This window comes from Callorhinus ursinus, unplaced genomic scaffold (assembly GCF_003265705.2).
Source record: "Callorhinus ursinus isolate GAN/ISIS: 27379988/994484 unplaced genomic scaffold, GSC_fseal_2.0 scaffold31, whole genome shotgun sequence".
Taxonomy (NCBI): Eukaryota; Metazoa; Chordata; class Mammalia; order Carnivora; family Otariidae; genus Callorhinus; species Callorhinus ursinus.
In genome coordinates this window covers 15,088,133-15,104,099 of record NW_027397093.1, presented here as the reverse complement: position 1 = coordinate 15,104,099, position 15,967 = coordinate 15,088,133, and the positions used below count along the sequence as shown (strand labels likewise).

Sequence of the window (15,967 nt, the reverse complement as noted above, 5' to 3'; positions counted from 1 at the left end):
ATCTTATGCTACCACTCACCTCTTCCCTCTTCCTCCGGCCTCCCGCTGCCCTTCTCACTCCCTCCCGGATGCCCCCTGCGCCCCCGGTGTCTCCTCCCCCCCCCCCCCCCCCCCCCCCCCCCCCCCCCCCCCCGGCCGCCCCCTCTGTTCTCCCGGCCTCTGGCTGGGCAACCCCCCACCCCACTCCCCTTCCCCACCTGCCAGCCTCGCTTCCTTACCTCCTCCTTTGCCCACCCCTCCCCCCGTCCCTCTCCTCTCTCTCTCTCTCTCTCTCTCTCTCTCTCTCTCCCCCCCCCACAGGGGGCCCCAGGAGACGCCGGCATGTCCATCATCGGCCCCCGCGGCCCTCCTGTAAGTGGTTTTTGCTCTTCTTCAGGGTGGGGGTGTTGGGCTAGCTAATGACAAGGGTTTGGGTGGAGGGGAGCGAGTCCTGGCTGTGCCTCTGGGCCTGGCAGCCACCGCCTATAATATGGTCAACCAGGCCAGGCCTGCCTAAATATACCTAAATTGCAGCTTCTCGGGAGGGTTCACGAGGGCCACCCTTTGGCCAGGAAGCCAGCAGCTGCGAGGTGGCCCTGCTGTTTACAGGCAGGGGGAAAGTACTCACCCCTCCCCAGATGGGCTGCTCCAGCTTTCCAGGGGACAAGCCTTGTTTCCAGAAGCCCCTGGAGCAGACACCCAGCATCCAGATCCGCTGCCCCAAGCACCCACTCCTGGTCGCGGCAGAGGCCTGCCCCACCACTCGTCCTTAAAGACCTCGTTCTTAGTCCCTCTACCCAGTGGCCCGGGGCTCGGAGAAATCAGAGGCTTCCCCTCCAATATGTTTCCTTAGGGACCAAAAGGGGACCTGGGTGATGATGTGGGAAGATACTGTGACCATGGTAAGGAGAGCCCAAACCACAGGGCATCAGGACAATCACCAAATGTCAGGGTAGAAAGGACCTCAGCAATGGTCTAGCACAGCCCCCTCAGAAGGGGAAACTAAGGCCCAGCGAGGGGCCAGGGGCCCACACATAGAGGCTGGGACAGGATTAGAACCCAGGACCCTTGGCACCCAGGGCTTCCCCCATAAATCAGGCCACCATCTCCATGCTCTACTGTGCACTTTTCCTGTCCTGCCTGCACAGTGAGAGGGAGAGGGAAGCAGAGGGCCAGCCTCTGGGAGTCTGAGGCCAGCCCAGTGGAGGTGTGGAGTCCAGCCCGCCCATTCCCCTGCCTTCACCAGGAGGAGCCAGTGCAAGTGGGAGCATCTCCTACCCATAGTCTAGGGAGCAGGACCAGAGAGCCGATTGCTAAATCCCATCCACAGCAGGGGCTGTGCCAAGAGCGAGGAGCTGAGGCTCTGCCGTTCAGGGCTGCTTGGAGGCGGGGGGCGGGTCAGGGTGGGGAGCCAAAGGGCAGAGCTGGGGAGCAGGGCTGGCAGACCGGTGGGGGGCCGAGGCTGGAGGCAGGGTTGAAAGGGTCCCGGGCTGCAGAGACCTGGCCTCCTGGGCAAGATTCCCTCTGGCTCTGACCCCAGGGACGATGTTAAGGATTGACGCGTGGCACTGAATTTGGGGCAGGCAGCGTCCTAAGACTGCTACACACTGTAACTCACCTAATCCTCATAAGAAACCCACCGGGAGGTACTATTAGCCCCTCCATTTCATGGGTGAGAAAAGCCGGGCACAGAGGGCCCGAGCGACTTGCCCAAGATCATTCACTCGACTGCGGCCTCGTGGGGATTCAGGTGCTCAGCCCGGGCCGCGTGGCTCAGTCTACGTTCTGCACCCCCCCACCGCTGCAACAGACCGCCGGGCCATGGGGTTACTGGCATCCGGGCCTCTGGGCTCATGTGGCCACTGCTTCGATGGGCCGTAAGCTTCATGAGAGGAACCACCACGAGCAGGCCCTGAACCCAGCCACTCCTGGCAAGGTCACCAAGAAAGGTCACCGAGAAAGCCAGTCCCCGGGCTCTAACGGCCAGGACCAAGCCAGGACGGCCTGTTGGGTGGACAGAAGAGTAACAGAGTACAGGCCCTACCCCTTGGCCACCACCTCGGCCTGCCTCCCAGTCTGACCACAGACCCCATTGTGTCAATCACCCCGGTCCTCCAACACCCTTTTGGCAGCACCGTGCCAACGAGCTACCTAAAAGTTGTTGAAAAGGCCCCCCTTTGGAGGACATGCTCGGGGGCAGGGGTCTGCCTCAGCTCCCCTGGCTTCTGGCTCAGTGTGCATGATGAGGAACCATACCTCCTGCACGGGATTTGACTCCAGTGGCAAGAAGTACCTTCTCTTCAGGTAATAGTGATAAATTCCGTCCCCTGGGCCCCTATCCTGTCCTACGGCCTGTGCTGGAAGCCCACCTATGCCCAGGCCTCTGTCGGTCCTCCCAACAAAGCTGTGGGGCAGGCCCGCCAGCCCATCTCCCAGAGAAGGAAATTGAGACTTTCCTAACTCACCTGAGGCCACTCAGCAGGTCAGTGCTAGAGCTTGAGCTGGTCCAGCTTCGCCTCATTCCAAAGCCAACATTCTCACCGCAATTCTGCCCTCCCTGTTTCAAGCTCTACCCTTTAAAAGGGATATTTACCTTCAGGAGAAGAAACAGTTCTCCGTGTGGGTGCAGCCTGGGTGGTAGGAGAGGGATTATAGTACCGGGAGGCCTAACCAAGCCCAGCCTCCTTCTACTTTGGCCTGTGGGGGTGACCATCACCCCAGAGACTGGGGCCTCCCCCGCTGAGTCCTCGCTAGAGACCAGGGCAACCACCTCCACTCCTCCCAGGAAGCCACACAGAGCTGGTGAGCGCAGGGAGCAGGGGAAGACCAAGGGGATGTTTGCCATTAAGGGGGAGAGGCCAAGTGGGCAAGCGTTCTGTGGCCGAGGATTATGGGGAACGATACGCGGAGGAGGCACCTGCCTTGGGGTGTGGGCAGACAGAGAAGGCTTCCAGGAAGGAGGGGTAACTAAACTATGATCAAGGAAGAGCAGAGGTTCCCAGGTTGTGAGGCTGGGGAGGAGCCCCCCGGTAAGAGGTTCTTATAAACTACCGGAGAAACAGGGAAAGTGCGTTACATGGCAAAGCAAGGCCGAGGCCAGTGAGGTGAGCAAGGGCCCAGTCGAGAAGAACCTGGACGGGGTGTTCAGGAGTCGGGACTCTATCCTGAGGGCAGTGGACAGCCTTGGTGCGTGTTCAGCTGAGGATGGACGTGCTCAGATTTGCAGTTTAAAAAGATCTCCTATCCCTGCCCTGGCATGGAGCGTGTTTAAGAAGCCGCTACAGGTGGGGGACTGGCTGGTAGGCACTTGCGGTAATCAAGGGCTGGACTGGTAGGAACTTTGGAGGTGGAAGTGACCTATTTACTGATGGTAAAATTGGGGATTGAGAAAGAAGGAGGAGTTCAGGATGACTTCACCTTTCTGACTTGAGTAACCAAGTAGATGGTGGTAGCCTTCTCCAGATAGGGGAGCGGATTTTGCTGGGGAAGATGAGTTTAACCAGAACATGATGAACTTGAGATGTCCTTGTAATGTCCAAAGGGAGATGTTTGGCCCCCCATTTGCTGCTGGAGGTCAGAGCTGGAGTTGGCTCACCCGGCTCATGAGAGCAGATCGTGCACACCCCCTCCCAACTCTGTGTTCAGTGGCATCACATTGGTAGCTTAAAATCAGCTGTGGTGGGAGGTTTATTTACACCACAGAGATTAGCAGATCCTATAGAAAGCAGGGCTCTTCTCTCCCACCCTCTGTCACCTCAGCCAACGATTACACACTGACCAACACGGGGTCTTGTTTGAAAGTTAGTCAGCACGGACTTGGAGTGGGAGGCGGACTCTGGGCAGATATGGGACTGACCCTCATTCAGGGGTCAGAGTGAAAGGAAGGGAGAGTGAGCCTTCTGTCTGTCTCTGTGGCTTTACCCCACACGAATTACGGGTAGGAGTAGGCATCGGGGTCCACTTCCAAAAAGCAGGGATCCACTTGGCTCCCTTTCCACCCTGGCCTTGAATTAAGAGAAGAGATTTGGGAGAGCGATGTAAAGCTTATCCCCCTTGTTCTTACATGGAAGGACATAGTATTAATGCATTATTAATCTATGAATAAATCTATAATCCATAATTTTAATATGATCCCAATCCCAGTGAATTTTTTATGGGGTTGGAGTCTAACAGAATAATATTCATTTCATTTGGGGGGAAAAAAGTAAGCTTTCATAAGGATGTCAGGAACTTTCTGAAAAATAGGGTAAGGGGAGTAGGGGAAGACAGGACTGGTTGTTCTACTCGATATCCAGGGTATTATAAAAACAGAGCAGTTAAAGGGGACAGAATGGGAAGGCCAGAAAGAAAGCCAAACGCATCTGGGAAGTTAGTCCGTGGTAAAGGTTTCATTTCACAGTAGGAAGAGGAAAATAGATTGTTTCAGAGATGATGCTGGGACAGGGGACAAGCCATTTACCAAAAGGTAAAACCAAAAAAAAAAAAAAAACTGAATCTGTACCTCACTTGTTATATCAGAATAAATACCAAATGGATAAAATATTCAGATGTAAGACATGAAACCATAAAATACGAGGACAAAGCGTGAGCAGACATTTATGAAGTCCGCCATGGGAGGTCCCCTGGAAACATGGAATAAAACCCAGGAGCCATAGGAGAAGATTGATAAGTGTGTCCACCTGAATGCAAAACTTCCATCGGGCAGGAAATACAGCATGAAAAAGACAAATGCCAAATTGGAAGGAATATTGGCGACGCACGTGACCCTCAAAGAGTTACCGACCTTGACAGAGAGCTGCTCTCGGGCCAATGGGAAACAAACAAGCAAGGGGAAATTGTTGGTAAGGAACACGAACAGGCGGTTCACCAGTAAATGACCGGCCAATAAACACTGCAAGAGAGGTCCGACTTCAGCGTGTAACTGAAGAGATGTAATTAAAATCCAGTTCCAGGATGCCTTACCCAGCCCAGCATCTCCAGGAAGTAGAGTCCCAGTTTCCATTTGGTCAGTGACAACATTCTTCCCAAGATCCCGAAAAAGCCTTGGTTAGCCCTGGATTTGGCTCTGAGTTGGGGAGATGCATCCTGCTCCCGGGCAGGCTCTGTAATTAGCAAACCATGTGCTTATCCCTACCGTGTAAACATTATCCCGAGCGGGACCTGAAGATGTTTCTTGGAATCCTTTCCTCCTGACCTTTGTCCTCGGGCCTCTCAGCATTCGGAGTAGCTGAAAGTTTACACTGTGAGGTTCCAGAGGCCACATCTCAGGGTTTCCGGGTTTTCTCCTTAGTGCTATTCTTAGCATCACTTACCCTTGAGAGGAGCGAAGCCCGGGGCTCTCCGACATTTGAGTGGCATGTCCTCCCTCCTGCCCTTGGGCTGCCTGCCACAAGCCCATACCGACCCCGTAGGACACTGCAGGTCCGTCCCCACTTGACTGACGCTCCCACCTTGATGGCAGGGTCCCCGTCCCACTCAGCCGTGTCCCCCGAGCAGAGGCCTCTGGGCCCTCCTGCCGTGGCTTCACGGAAGACCCAAGCAGCCTGGAGATGTTCCCGCTTCACAGCAGATGGATGTGGAGAAATCTCCCTCCCGATGGGATCTGATTTGGAAACTGCCACTTGGCAGGGACCGTCGTCCATGGCTCCGAGGGCTTTATTCTGGTGCTCCTTGGTTCGGTTCAATCCAGCAAACGTTGATGGATTAGCGGCAGCTACCATTTTAGCAGTCTTTACAAGTACAATTGGATGTGATTCAGTGACCCTGTGAGGTTACGCTCTTGTCCCCATGCTATAGGACCGAGGAAAGGGAAGCCTAAGGACTTAGTCACCCAGCTGAGGCTGCTGGAGGCAGGACTTATAGCTCAGCCTGCCAGACTCGGAGGCCCAAGCTTGAGAGGACACTGTGGCCGCCTCGGTCAAAGGGAGACGCCCAGCTGAGGGCTGACAGTGGGGAAGATGGGGTATGTGCAGGGAAAGCAGGTGAACCGTGTGCCTGAGCGAGGAGTGGGGGAGATGGGGCGGGAACGGGGCTAGTGAGACTGGATCGGCTGTGAATGACACGTGAGAAGAAGGGACCACTGGCCTTGACTGCCCGCTCAGCCCTCCCCAGCCCTGGGTCTGCCCAGCCCCACGCTGCTTCTGACCTCAGCACGTCTCTGTTGCCCTGAGTCTGGACCGGAGGCCACCGGGCCGTGACCGGCGGCTTCTAGTCTCCAGCCCAAATACCGACCCAAGTGGCCCTCTGCACCTGCAGGAGAATGGGCGTGAACGGGCACAAAGATTGGGGGACCCAGAGATTGCCCAACTGGGGGCGGGGCCCGCTGGACCAGGGCAAGAGAAAAACAAGAGCTCTGACCCGTGTGGCCTGAAAACACACCTTCTGAAGGTCAGCTTCTGCTGTCCAAACCATCCTCATGCAATCGGCCCTGGCAACGACTGCGTAAATAAAAAGGACTCAGAAGATCGCAGCCGGGAGTTCAGAGTGCGGCAGGCCGGTCCCCACTGTCCATGTCCTCCAGCCACCGGCTCATATGTCGGGGTTCAGGGCATGGAGGACCCGAAAGATGCTGGGCCCCTCCTTTTCCCCAGGCCCCGGAGGAGGCTTCCTCTGGTGTTCTTTCCATCTTTCTCCAGCCTCCCCTATAGCCAGCTCACCACGGGGAGTATCTCCCCCGGAGGACCCCAGAGGAGTGGGAGGCAACACACAGGCCCTCTGGGAGCAAAGGGGACGCGGTCTAGCTTCATCCCCTCCTCACCCATCCTCAGTCTTCTCCTGCTCTTTCCAGGGTCAGCCGGGCACTCGAGGTTTCCCTGGATTTCCGGTAAGTAGGGAGGGCCCCGGTGAGCCATGGCCCCGGGGACCCCTGGGCCTGGCTGGGTTAACCTTCATGGGGGGCCAGCCCTCAAGCTGCTCTCGACCTTCCAAACTCCGGTCAGTAAGGACCCCTTCCCGCAGCCTCTCCCAGAGAGCCGCTGAGGAGAGTAGCTGACACTCAGCCCAGAGTGCAAGACAGGACAGGGGCAGTCATAGGGAAATGAAGGGACAAGCGGGGGAAGTCACAGGCTGGGTAAGCCCCAGCAGGACCCTGGAATGTGGGACAGATGATGCACCTCAGGGAAGCAACCTCCGACCTGGTCTGGAGAGGAGACCCGCCTGCAGGAGGCGGTCGGGTGGCCCTCAGGATGCCCTGTGACCCCCTGCCCGAGGGGTCGAGGACAGGTTCCAAGAGGAGGGCAGGGAAGCAGCTAGCTCTCCTTTTCCCCGGGCCCTTGGTGCTAGCCAGTCCCAGGCTTCCTAGCAACACCCAGTTCACTTTCCACTCAGGGGAAGGAGGAGGAGGTAGGTCTGCGATCGCCCTGGTGACTGTCCTCCCTCAGGTTGTCCCTCATGCCGGGTGCTGGACAGGTGGCATTTCGTTCACTCCTCACAAAGACCCCTCGTGAAAGACTCTATTATCCCCATTGTAGGATAAGAAACTGAGGCTTAAGCTTACCCATGGTCATACAACCAGGAAGTGGTCAAGCAGACACTTGAACCCCAACTTGGAGTCCAGAACCTGTGCCCTTGACCACTACCCCGGGCCGCCTCTTTGGCAGGAGACCTGTGCTGTCGTCTTGACACGTGGCCTCTTTCCCTTTCAGGGTCCCATTGGGCTCGATGGCAAACCGGTGAGTGGACCCTCTCGGGCTGTGAGCTCCTCTCCCCCGCTTGATCCAGGTCACTAACCCCGGGTCCTCAGTCCTTCTGCAAGACCCTTACTCGGCGGGAGAAACTCCGGCGAGAATGGATGTTCCCGGGGCAGGAAATCATTGCCAATGTGAGGTGGGGAGGGGCCGATGGAATGAGCTGCCCCCGCTGGGGCCCCAGGGAGCCTCCCCGGGGCACGAGTCCACGGCCGGCCAAGCTGGGTTCTCAGCGTCTGGAGCAAGAACCAGCCCTAGAAGCTGGTGTTTCTGAGGCGCCCTTGGAAGGGGCTGCTGTAGGGGGTGAGGCGGGGAGGCAGCAGGGAGGGAAGACAGGTGGAGAGCTCAAGCCGCTGACTCGAAATGGAGCGTGGGCACCGGTTCACACCTGCTCCCCAGCACCACCAGGCAGCCGCCTGCGCCACCCTATCTCCTCCAGTCTCCCGCCCTGGTGGACTCCCCACATACCCACATCCACATGGAGTCTGTGTCCCCATCCGTAGCTCCTCTCTCTGTCCATTTTAATCCTTTGGGCTTGGGCCCCAGACCCAAATGTTCTTGGGGGAAGGGAGACCCCGCCCCACTCCTCGGAAGGCGTGAGCTGGGGGAGAGCTGGAGCCCTCTGCTGCCCTCAGAGATGACAAGGGAAGGCAACGAGTGCCAAGCCCAGCCCCACGCACTCGCCTCGCCCTGGAGCCCAGCCCCCCGCTGTGAGGGCCTGGCCACCCGCCTGGTCAGTCCCCCACTGCAGCCCAGAGCTGAGCACAGCGAGGGGTCTGGTGGTCTTTCCCACTCAGCCCCCAGGACCCAGCGTGCCTCCCAGCTGCCCCGGGTGTGTGCATGGGGCAGGGGCTCTTGAGGGCTTGGCAGCTGCTAAGTAAGACCCAGCTAAAGGGGGGGCGGGCGGGTGACCACGCCTGAGCCAGTGGGCCCAGGGCAGGGAGCAAGAAGACGTGTGCAAAATGAGCAGTGGCTGATGGAGGGGGCAGGGCGGGGGTTTCGGGGTGCAGTGTACCCGGCGCTCACACCCTTCTCCTTCCAGGGCCACCCCGGACCCAAAGGGGAGATGGTAAGACCCCAGCTTTCCTGCCTTCCCTTGAGGGGTGGGGGGCGTCAGCCTGGTCGCAGCCAAGTGCCGCCCCGCAAAGGGGACCCACAGGGACCCTCAAGTGGCTGCCCCCACGGTCACTCCCCAGCTGTATACAACGCAACCCCTAGGTCCTCACATCAACGCAGGGAGGAGAGGTGGGCAGGGGGCTCCTCCACCTGAAAAATGAGGAAAAGGAAGTCCGGAGAGGGTCCAGGTCACCAGTGTCCCACAGAGGTAGAGGCAGGGGCTCCCGAACTGCCACGCCTTTGCCTCAGGGCTGAATGTAAACCGGACGGGGCGGGGCGGAGCCCATCTAGCTCTTTTTCTGCAACCGGACTTCCTAGTGCCGGCCCTGCTCCGGGCTGCCCCAGGACTCCAAGCGCTCCTGTCCCGGCTGGGCACAAAGCCGACTTGGAGAGTCGGACGGGTGTCCCCACCTTCCTCCCAGCCCCTTCCACCTTCTGCAAAGCCTTGTAAAGGGATTTCCTGTCTCTACGGTCTCCCCCAGGCCACTCCTTCCAGAAGGGCCCCTTCTCCAGGGCCACCCCCTCCAGGGGAGGGGGCCAGTTCTCCATGGAAGGGATGGGCCATTAAGAGTAGATGGGCCAAGGGCGCCTGGGTGGCTCAGTCGTTAAACATCTGCCGCCTTCGGCTCAGGTCATGATCCCAGGGTCCTGGGATCGAGCCCCGCCTCGGGCTCCCTGCTCCGCGGGAAGCCTGCTTCTCCCTCTCCCGCTCCCCCTGCTTGTGTTCCCTCTCTCGTTGCGTCTCTCTCCTTCTGTCAAATAAATAAATAAAATCTTAAAAAAAAAAAAAAAAGGAGTAGATGGGCCAGCCCCGGGCTGGGATGCTATCCAGCCCCCCCCCGGGTGGTCATCTCTACACTGGGAGGACCCCCCTCCTACAGAAGGGCCTGGAATGTGTAGCATGGCAGGCTCCCCGCCTCCCTGTCCAGCCCGGCTCTGGTGCACGTCTTGCTCCAAGTGCAGGCATGAGGACACCCTCCGCTCACAACTGGGGTGCAGAGGTGGCTAACTTTGTGGATGGGAAAGGAGACCTGGCCTTCGCCCCAGCTCCCCCTAAATTGCATGGGACCTTTAGCAACTCAGCACCCTCTGGGCTTCAGCCTATCCAGTTAACTCAGGCCCAGCTAACATTCATTGAGGGTTTTCTATGTGGTGGGCACGGAGCTAAGTCCTGTGCGTGTCATCTCCTTCATCCTCAGCATAAGCCTGTGCTCCAGGTCCTACTAGTAGCCCCTTGACACGGTGGAAACTGAAGCTCAGAGAGTCTAAGTAACTTGCCTTAAGTCACACAGCTAGGGAGCATCAGAAACCCGATCCAAATCCAATTCTCTAATTCCTTCCCTCCACATTTTATTGCCTTTCTCCTCCCTTTCCCTCTCACCTTCCCTATCTCCCCGCCCCCTGCCTCCCCTTAACACATTCTTACTGAGTATCTGCACTACGCTGGGCACTGTGCCAGGTAGCGGGGGTTCAGACAGGAGTAAGAAAGACACTGTCCTTGCCATCCTGTAGCTCACCATCTAGTGGGGGAACGTGCATTTAAACAATCAGACGCATAATTAACAAATTACCTTGGCAATCGTGCTATAAAAAGGCAGTGCCAGTTAGCCTGAGAAACCCCAGTAAACAGCACCTCACCCAGGCTGAGGGTCAGAGAGGCTTTCTGAGAAAGACGTGAACGGTGGCCCGAGGGATGAGGGTTTAACTAAGAGAAAAAGGAATGGGGAAGAGCATCCCGGACATGGGAAAACAGCACGTGCAAAGGCCCGAGGCAGGCATGTTCTTAAAATAGCCACAGAAAAAGGGCAGTGAGGCTCTGGAGGCCGTGGATGGGAGAGTTGGCTTTGGAGCCCAGGTGCCCGGCCAGCTTTCCTATCCATCACGGCCAGCCCCACTGCAGGTGCATGTCCTGTTGCCCCTCCCCTGTTCCAAGCATTGCTTGGCACACGTGGGAAGCAATGGAGACCAAGGCAGGAACCCTTCCATGCTGCCATTGTTCCAGAGGCATTGGGGTTTAGATGCCAGGCGTTTGGGGTGCTTCCTCCCTCAACCCCTCCCTGCCACCCTCTTCCCCTTCCTAGTGGCCTGACACTAACCGTAACACAGTCCGTGGCAACCCAGAAGTAATAAGATGGTCAACTAGGCACTGTTCCGTAATCCTCGTAACAGCTTACTATCCCCACTCTACAAAAGGGGAGATAGAGGCACAGAGGGGTTGGGTATATTGCCCAAGGCTACACAGCTTCTAAATCACAGAGCTGGGATTGAGACCCATGTGGTGGGGTCTTACCACACTCTTTTCTGCTGCCAGAGCCCTTTGTCTTGAGGGAAAGGAACCCTTCTATGGGGCATCTCCTCTGCCATCCCACTGCCCCACCCCAGTGAACCACCCATGAGTCTCCCCTGTCTGTTTGGGGGACAGAACTAACTTGGGGGGGAAAGGCTAAGGTCATCCCATCTCCCATGAGCCCACACCAGTGTAATAGATCCCCTGTCTGCCTCTTAGTCATCCATCAGAATCTGACAGGCCCCAGAACCATCAGGCTTCTGTTTGGCTTGGCACGGGGACCCCGCGCTATTAATTCAACACACTGTCTAGTGTAATTACCTTGGCCTGCTTATCATCTGTTTCCTACTCACCTCCATCCCCAAGTGGCTTCCCCTCTGCGAGGCGTCCAACATGGGGGGCTAGGGCTCACTCTCACATGCTTAGCCAGTGTCCTCACCTCAAAAGGGGATCACCCCTGCCCCACCCGCCCCACAGGAGCCCCCAGAACTGAATGTAAGGTATAGACAGGATTGGGGACCCCACAGGTGCCAGGAAGGAGAGCCGGGACTCTTGAGTGCACGTATCCCATTGCTCAGAGCTGACCTGAGGGTGGGAAGATGGCATTCACACCAAGGGCTCACGACAGTACCCGGCCCAGGGGAGGGGGGCCAAGCACCTTAGCGCATCCCCTGTGACCCATCTAATGGGGGCAGCCGCTATTCAGCTAGAGCTAACTGGTGCCGTTTGTTGTTGGACCTTGAAATATTTAAGAGAAACTTGAAATCCGGATTTGTGTCATACTCTCCTTGTTCTTAAATGTTGGCAATCCACTGACACGAAACTGTGTGGTGTCAACGCAATACCTCTGGGAACCGCTGTTGTACCATGGGCCACCATCAGGGACATCTGGATTGGAGCCTCCAAGGCTCTGCAGCCCCAAACCTTTGTGTTGCTGTCCTCAGCCGCTGGCCTTCCCCTTCTCATCCCTCGCCTCTCTTTGTCATGAGAGGGGGCGGCCCGGTCACCTGCAGGCTGCTTCCCTGCCAGATGTGGCATGTTCTGTGGGTCTTATGCTGAACACCTGGTCAGCCGGATGGGCTGCGGTGCCCCATGGATTGTCCCAAAGGCCACTTGTCCCCTCCCATGAACCTGCTGGGAACTTCCCAGTTTGGTGATTAGTCCAGTTGACAAGTCGGGGGCAAGAGAGGCTCTTCTCCCACCCACATGAGCCCCTGCAGGGAGATCCCAAAGAGACGGGTCCAGCAGGTGGATCCTCAGGATGGTGGCCTGAGGGGGCCTCAGGGCCCTAGAGGCTGAGACACTGCCTGTGGCTCCAGCCAAGTCTAGAAGCCCTGCCTTCTGAGCCCCAGCTCAGTTCGGAGAGCGTGGCAGAGTGTAAACAGCTGGACCTTTGCAGTCAGCGGACCCTGGCTCTTGTCCCAGCACCCCTGCTCACTGAGCCGCAGGGCCCCAACTCCATCACCTCATCTGGGAGGTGGAGCTGACGTGAGCGTCTTCTCCGTGGGCCAGTGTGGGTGTGAGTTCAGCCCATCCTGAACGCCAGCCTCGGAGCGGGTCCTCAAAGCACGAGGTGCGTGTCCTCCCCTCTTCCCTCCACACCAGCCTCAGGTCAGCTGCTGAGACAACTAGCTGAACCCTGTGTCCTCCTCAAAGGACAGGGGTCCACCCTGAACCCAGACTTCTTTCTCAGCCCTGCACACTTGACAAGACACCCCAGAAGGAGCCCCAAGACCCCTTTTGTTCCTCTGAGGGGCCCAGAACGTGGCTCAAGTCGCCAACTTCCTGCTTTCTCTCTTCACCAAAGGTTTCTCCAAAGCCCCCCACATGTACCCCGAAGCCCTTCTGGCTCAGTGGGTTTCATGCTGAGGCAGTGCTGAGCAGAAGACAGAATGTGCCAGGGTCCCCTAGAGGCTTTGGACCTCTACTTCTTTGCTTCATGAGAAGAAGGCCATGCGTGAGGCAGGGCAGTCCACAACAGCAGAGCCCCACCTGAGGTGTCCATGCAGCCTCCTTCACAGCTGGCCCATGAGGGGATGATGGAGGAACGGAGGAGGGATGGTGTCTTCTCTTCATCATGGCCCCATTCGGGCGCCAGTCACCTAGTCACACCCACAACGGAGGAGGAAGCTGAGACTCACTGTATGGGCCACACCACCTAGACCATCTCGGGCACAGGAGGACCAGGCCCTGGGTGGTGGAGGCCAGCCTTCAGGACTGTGCATTAGCCCTGGTCCCAGCACGATCCCCGCCTGGGGCCCACACCCCTGCCCCTGCCCGGCCTCGGTGCGCCTGCTGACCTGTGTGTGTTTCCTCCCCGCAGGGCCTGACGGGTCCCCGAGGACAGCCGGTTGGTACCTCACCCTCAAGTTCCCCAGCAGGGAGGCTTCGGGCCCCGGGGGACTTAGCCTCACTTTCTAACTCTGCCATTTCTGTCTCTTCCTAGGGACCTCAAGGGCAAAAAGGAGAAAAGGTAAGCCTAATAGAGGTTTTTCTGGAATTTTCATGGCAGGAAACAGCCTCCCTAATGGTAGAAAGTGGTCCAGAGTGGTTATTTTCAAATGCCAGTATTTATCCACAGAACCAGGGCACCCTCGGTGGTGCCGCAGTAGAGAAGATGGAGGGTGCTCTGGAGGAAGGGTGGCTGGGAGCCTGGCCCTCCGCAGACCCCTTCTCTGCCCAGGGTGCTTCCTGATGCACCGCCATGTGCCTCTAGGATTTTGAGGTGTCCGTTTGTAAACCACTGGTCTAGCTCCCTTCCTGGCCTCGTACATCCTCCATTTCCTTAAATTTCTGATGGAGACTCTGCTGGGCTGGGCTTGGGCAAACGGTACAGGGACCTGGCACCCCCACCTCAGAAAAGGCGTCTCCGAGGGCCCACAGCCCGCCTCCATGTCTGCACTTCCCATCCAGGGGCTTCTGCTCAGGACCGTTGTGTGGGCCCACGCAGAGGGTCGACCTTTCTGGAAGCTACCTCCAGCCAGGCATGGAGCATAACTCCTGACTGCAGTCATGGCAAGTGGGATATGGCAGCAGAATCCTATCCTGTGTTCCATGGGGCCATGTCCAGGCATGCCTTCAGGGTTTCTTCTCTGCTGCCAGCCAGGGGAGAGGGAGGGAGTTAGTTCTCCTGCCTCAGTTAAATCCAGGACCAGCGCAGGGCTGGTGGGCGGAGAGTAGGTCTGGTCCTGAGGATGCTTCTGAGGCGCAGTTTCCCCAGAGTGCCTAACGCCCTCTTCTCCTTCCCTCCCTTCCCCAGGGTCAGTGTGGAGAGTACCCACATCGGGTAAGTGAACCCCTAAAACTGATCCATCCCTGGGGCACCGCCCCCAGCTCAGCCTCATCCACCTGGGGCCCCCAGCGCCCACAGAGGTTGGGGAACAGAAGCATACAGCCCCCTTCTGTGCTCAGCAGCCAGAGAGCAGCTGTGGGGGGCGGGGAGCCGGTCCCCAGGAGTGTGCCTGGTGGTCCATAGTGTGCTTGCGCAGAACTGGTCTCCAGCGCCCGTGTTCCCCCGCCCGAGCGTGTCTCCGGGTGTTTGCGCCTGCGCTGGCTGGCCTGCAAGCCTGCCAGCGTGTGTGTGCATCTGGAACTCCGGGTGTCTGGCCCTGCCTCTCCTCTGCACATTGCCTTCTCTGTAAGGCTGTGCAGCTGTGAGTCTGTGGGTCTGACTCCCTGCCCGGCGTGCGTGTGTGACTGGGTGTGCATGTCTGGCTGCCTGCTCCGGCTGAATCAGAGGGACTTTTGGGTTAGTCATTGCTGCAGATGACCCAAACCTCAGGGGTGGGAGATAACTGGGGGCTGGCTGTATCGATTCAAGGATAAAGTCTCTGCTTTGCCTCCTTAGGACTAGAGGAGGCCTGCTCCAAAACAGGGTGGGGATTTCTGAGCTGGAATGGTCTCCCGGTCACCCCCAGGCCCCAGCTCCTCCCTTTGCTTTGCTTTGTCCCCAGATATAGAGCCCAAAGCCGGCTGCGGTCCTACTAGGCGGTTGCCGACGTGGGCACCAGTATAGTAAGAGGTCATTCTTGGGACAGGGAGGGCGAAGATGTGGGCCCTCTGCTGAGAGCCCCAGTGAGCTGGGACTAGAAACATGTCCCTCTCAGACCCTAGGATCTTTGTGTGTCCATCCCTGTGCCACGGGCCTCACTGTGCCCAGAAGCACACACACGGTGTGGCTTCCCTGGCTGCCACCCCATCAGGCAAGGAGACCAAGGAAGTGGAGACAAGTGCAAGTCAGGCTCAGAGTCACCGTGGCTCCGGAAGGCCACCGGGAGGCCTTTCTAGCAGTGCCCCGCCACTCAGACTCTGACCCCGGGGTTCCTGGGCCAGGGAGAGGCTGCAGGGGGCCTTCACCATAAGCAGCTGGGGCAGGGGTTGAGGCCAAAGCCGGGCTGGGCCCCGGGCAGGGGGCGCCGGCCGGTAGCCACACAGACAGCCCGTGAGTGGCGTGTGCCCTGGGGACGCAGGGGCCCCGGTATTCCGGCTCGCCTGGTCCTGATACAATAATAGAAGGTCAGCTGTGTTGATTTGAAATGATGGGCTCACAGGATTGTTATGTTACCCGAAAGGAAGACAGCATCCCCCGGCACAAAAGATAACACAACGGCAGACACGTAATTGGCAGCGTGTCATTGTCCGTCCCTAGTGAATGTGTGGGGGTGGGGTGGGGGAGGAGGGGGAGGAAGAGAGAGAGAGAGCAGGGATGGAAGGCTCCAGAAGCACCTTGGCCATGGAGTGCAGCAAAGCTATGGCCGGCCATGGCAGGGTAGGGAACGAGTCAGGCAGGGGTGAGAGCAGATTTGGGTGCTCAGCTGTTGGACAGAGCAAGGCAGCGGGCACCCCCCTGTTGATCTGGAAGTGGGTAGGAAAGCAAGGGGGCATCTAGGGAGAGGGGCCT

At 58.1% G+C, this 15,967-nt stretch overlaps 1 protein-coding gene across 1 annotated transcript in view; it reads left to right on the top strand.

The window, feature by feature from the left end:
- COL13A1 (collagen type XIII alpha 1 chain) overlaps positions 1–15,967 on the top strand; it is a 73,863-nt gene that overhangs the window by 2,040 nt on the left and 55,856 nt on the right. Inside the window, exons 2-8 of the mRNA XM_073878895.1 lie at positions 301–351; positions 6,767–6,802; positions 7,623–7,649; positions 8,707–8,733; positions 13,391–13,417; positions 13,514–13,540; positions 14,327–14,353. Of these exons, the coding sequence (XP_073734996.1) occupies positions 322–351; positions 6,767–6,802; positions 7,623–7,649; positions 8,707–8,733; positions 13,391–13,417; positions 13,514–13,540; positions 14,327–14,353 (201 nt within the window). The 5' untranslated portion in view covers positions 301–321. The remainder of the gene's footprint in view (positions 1–300; positions 352–6,766; positions 6,803–7,622; positions 7,650–8,706; positions 8,734–13,390; positions 13,418–13,513; positions 13,541–14,326; positions 14,354–15,967) is intronic.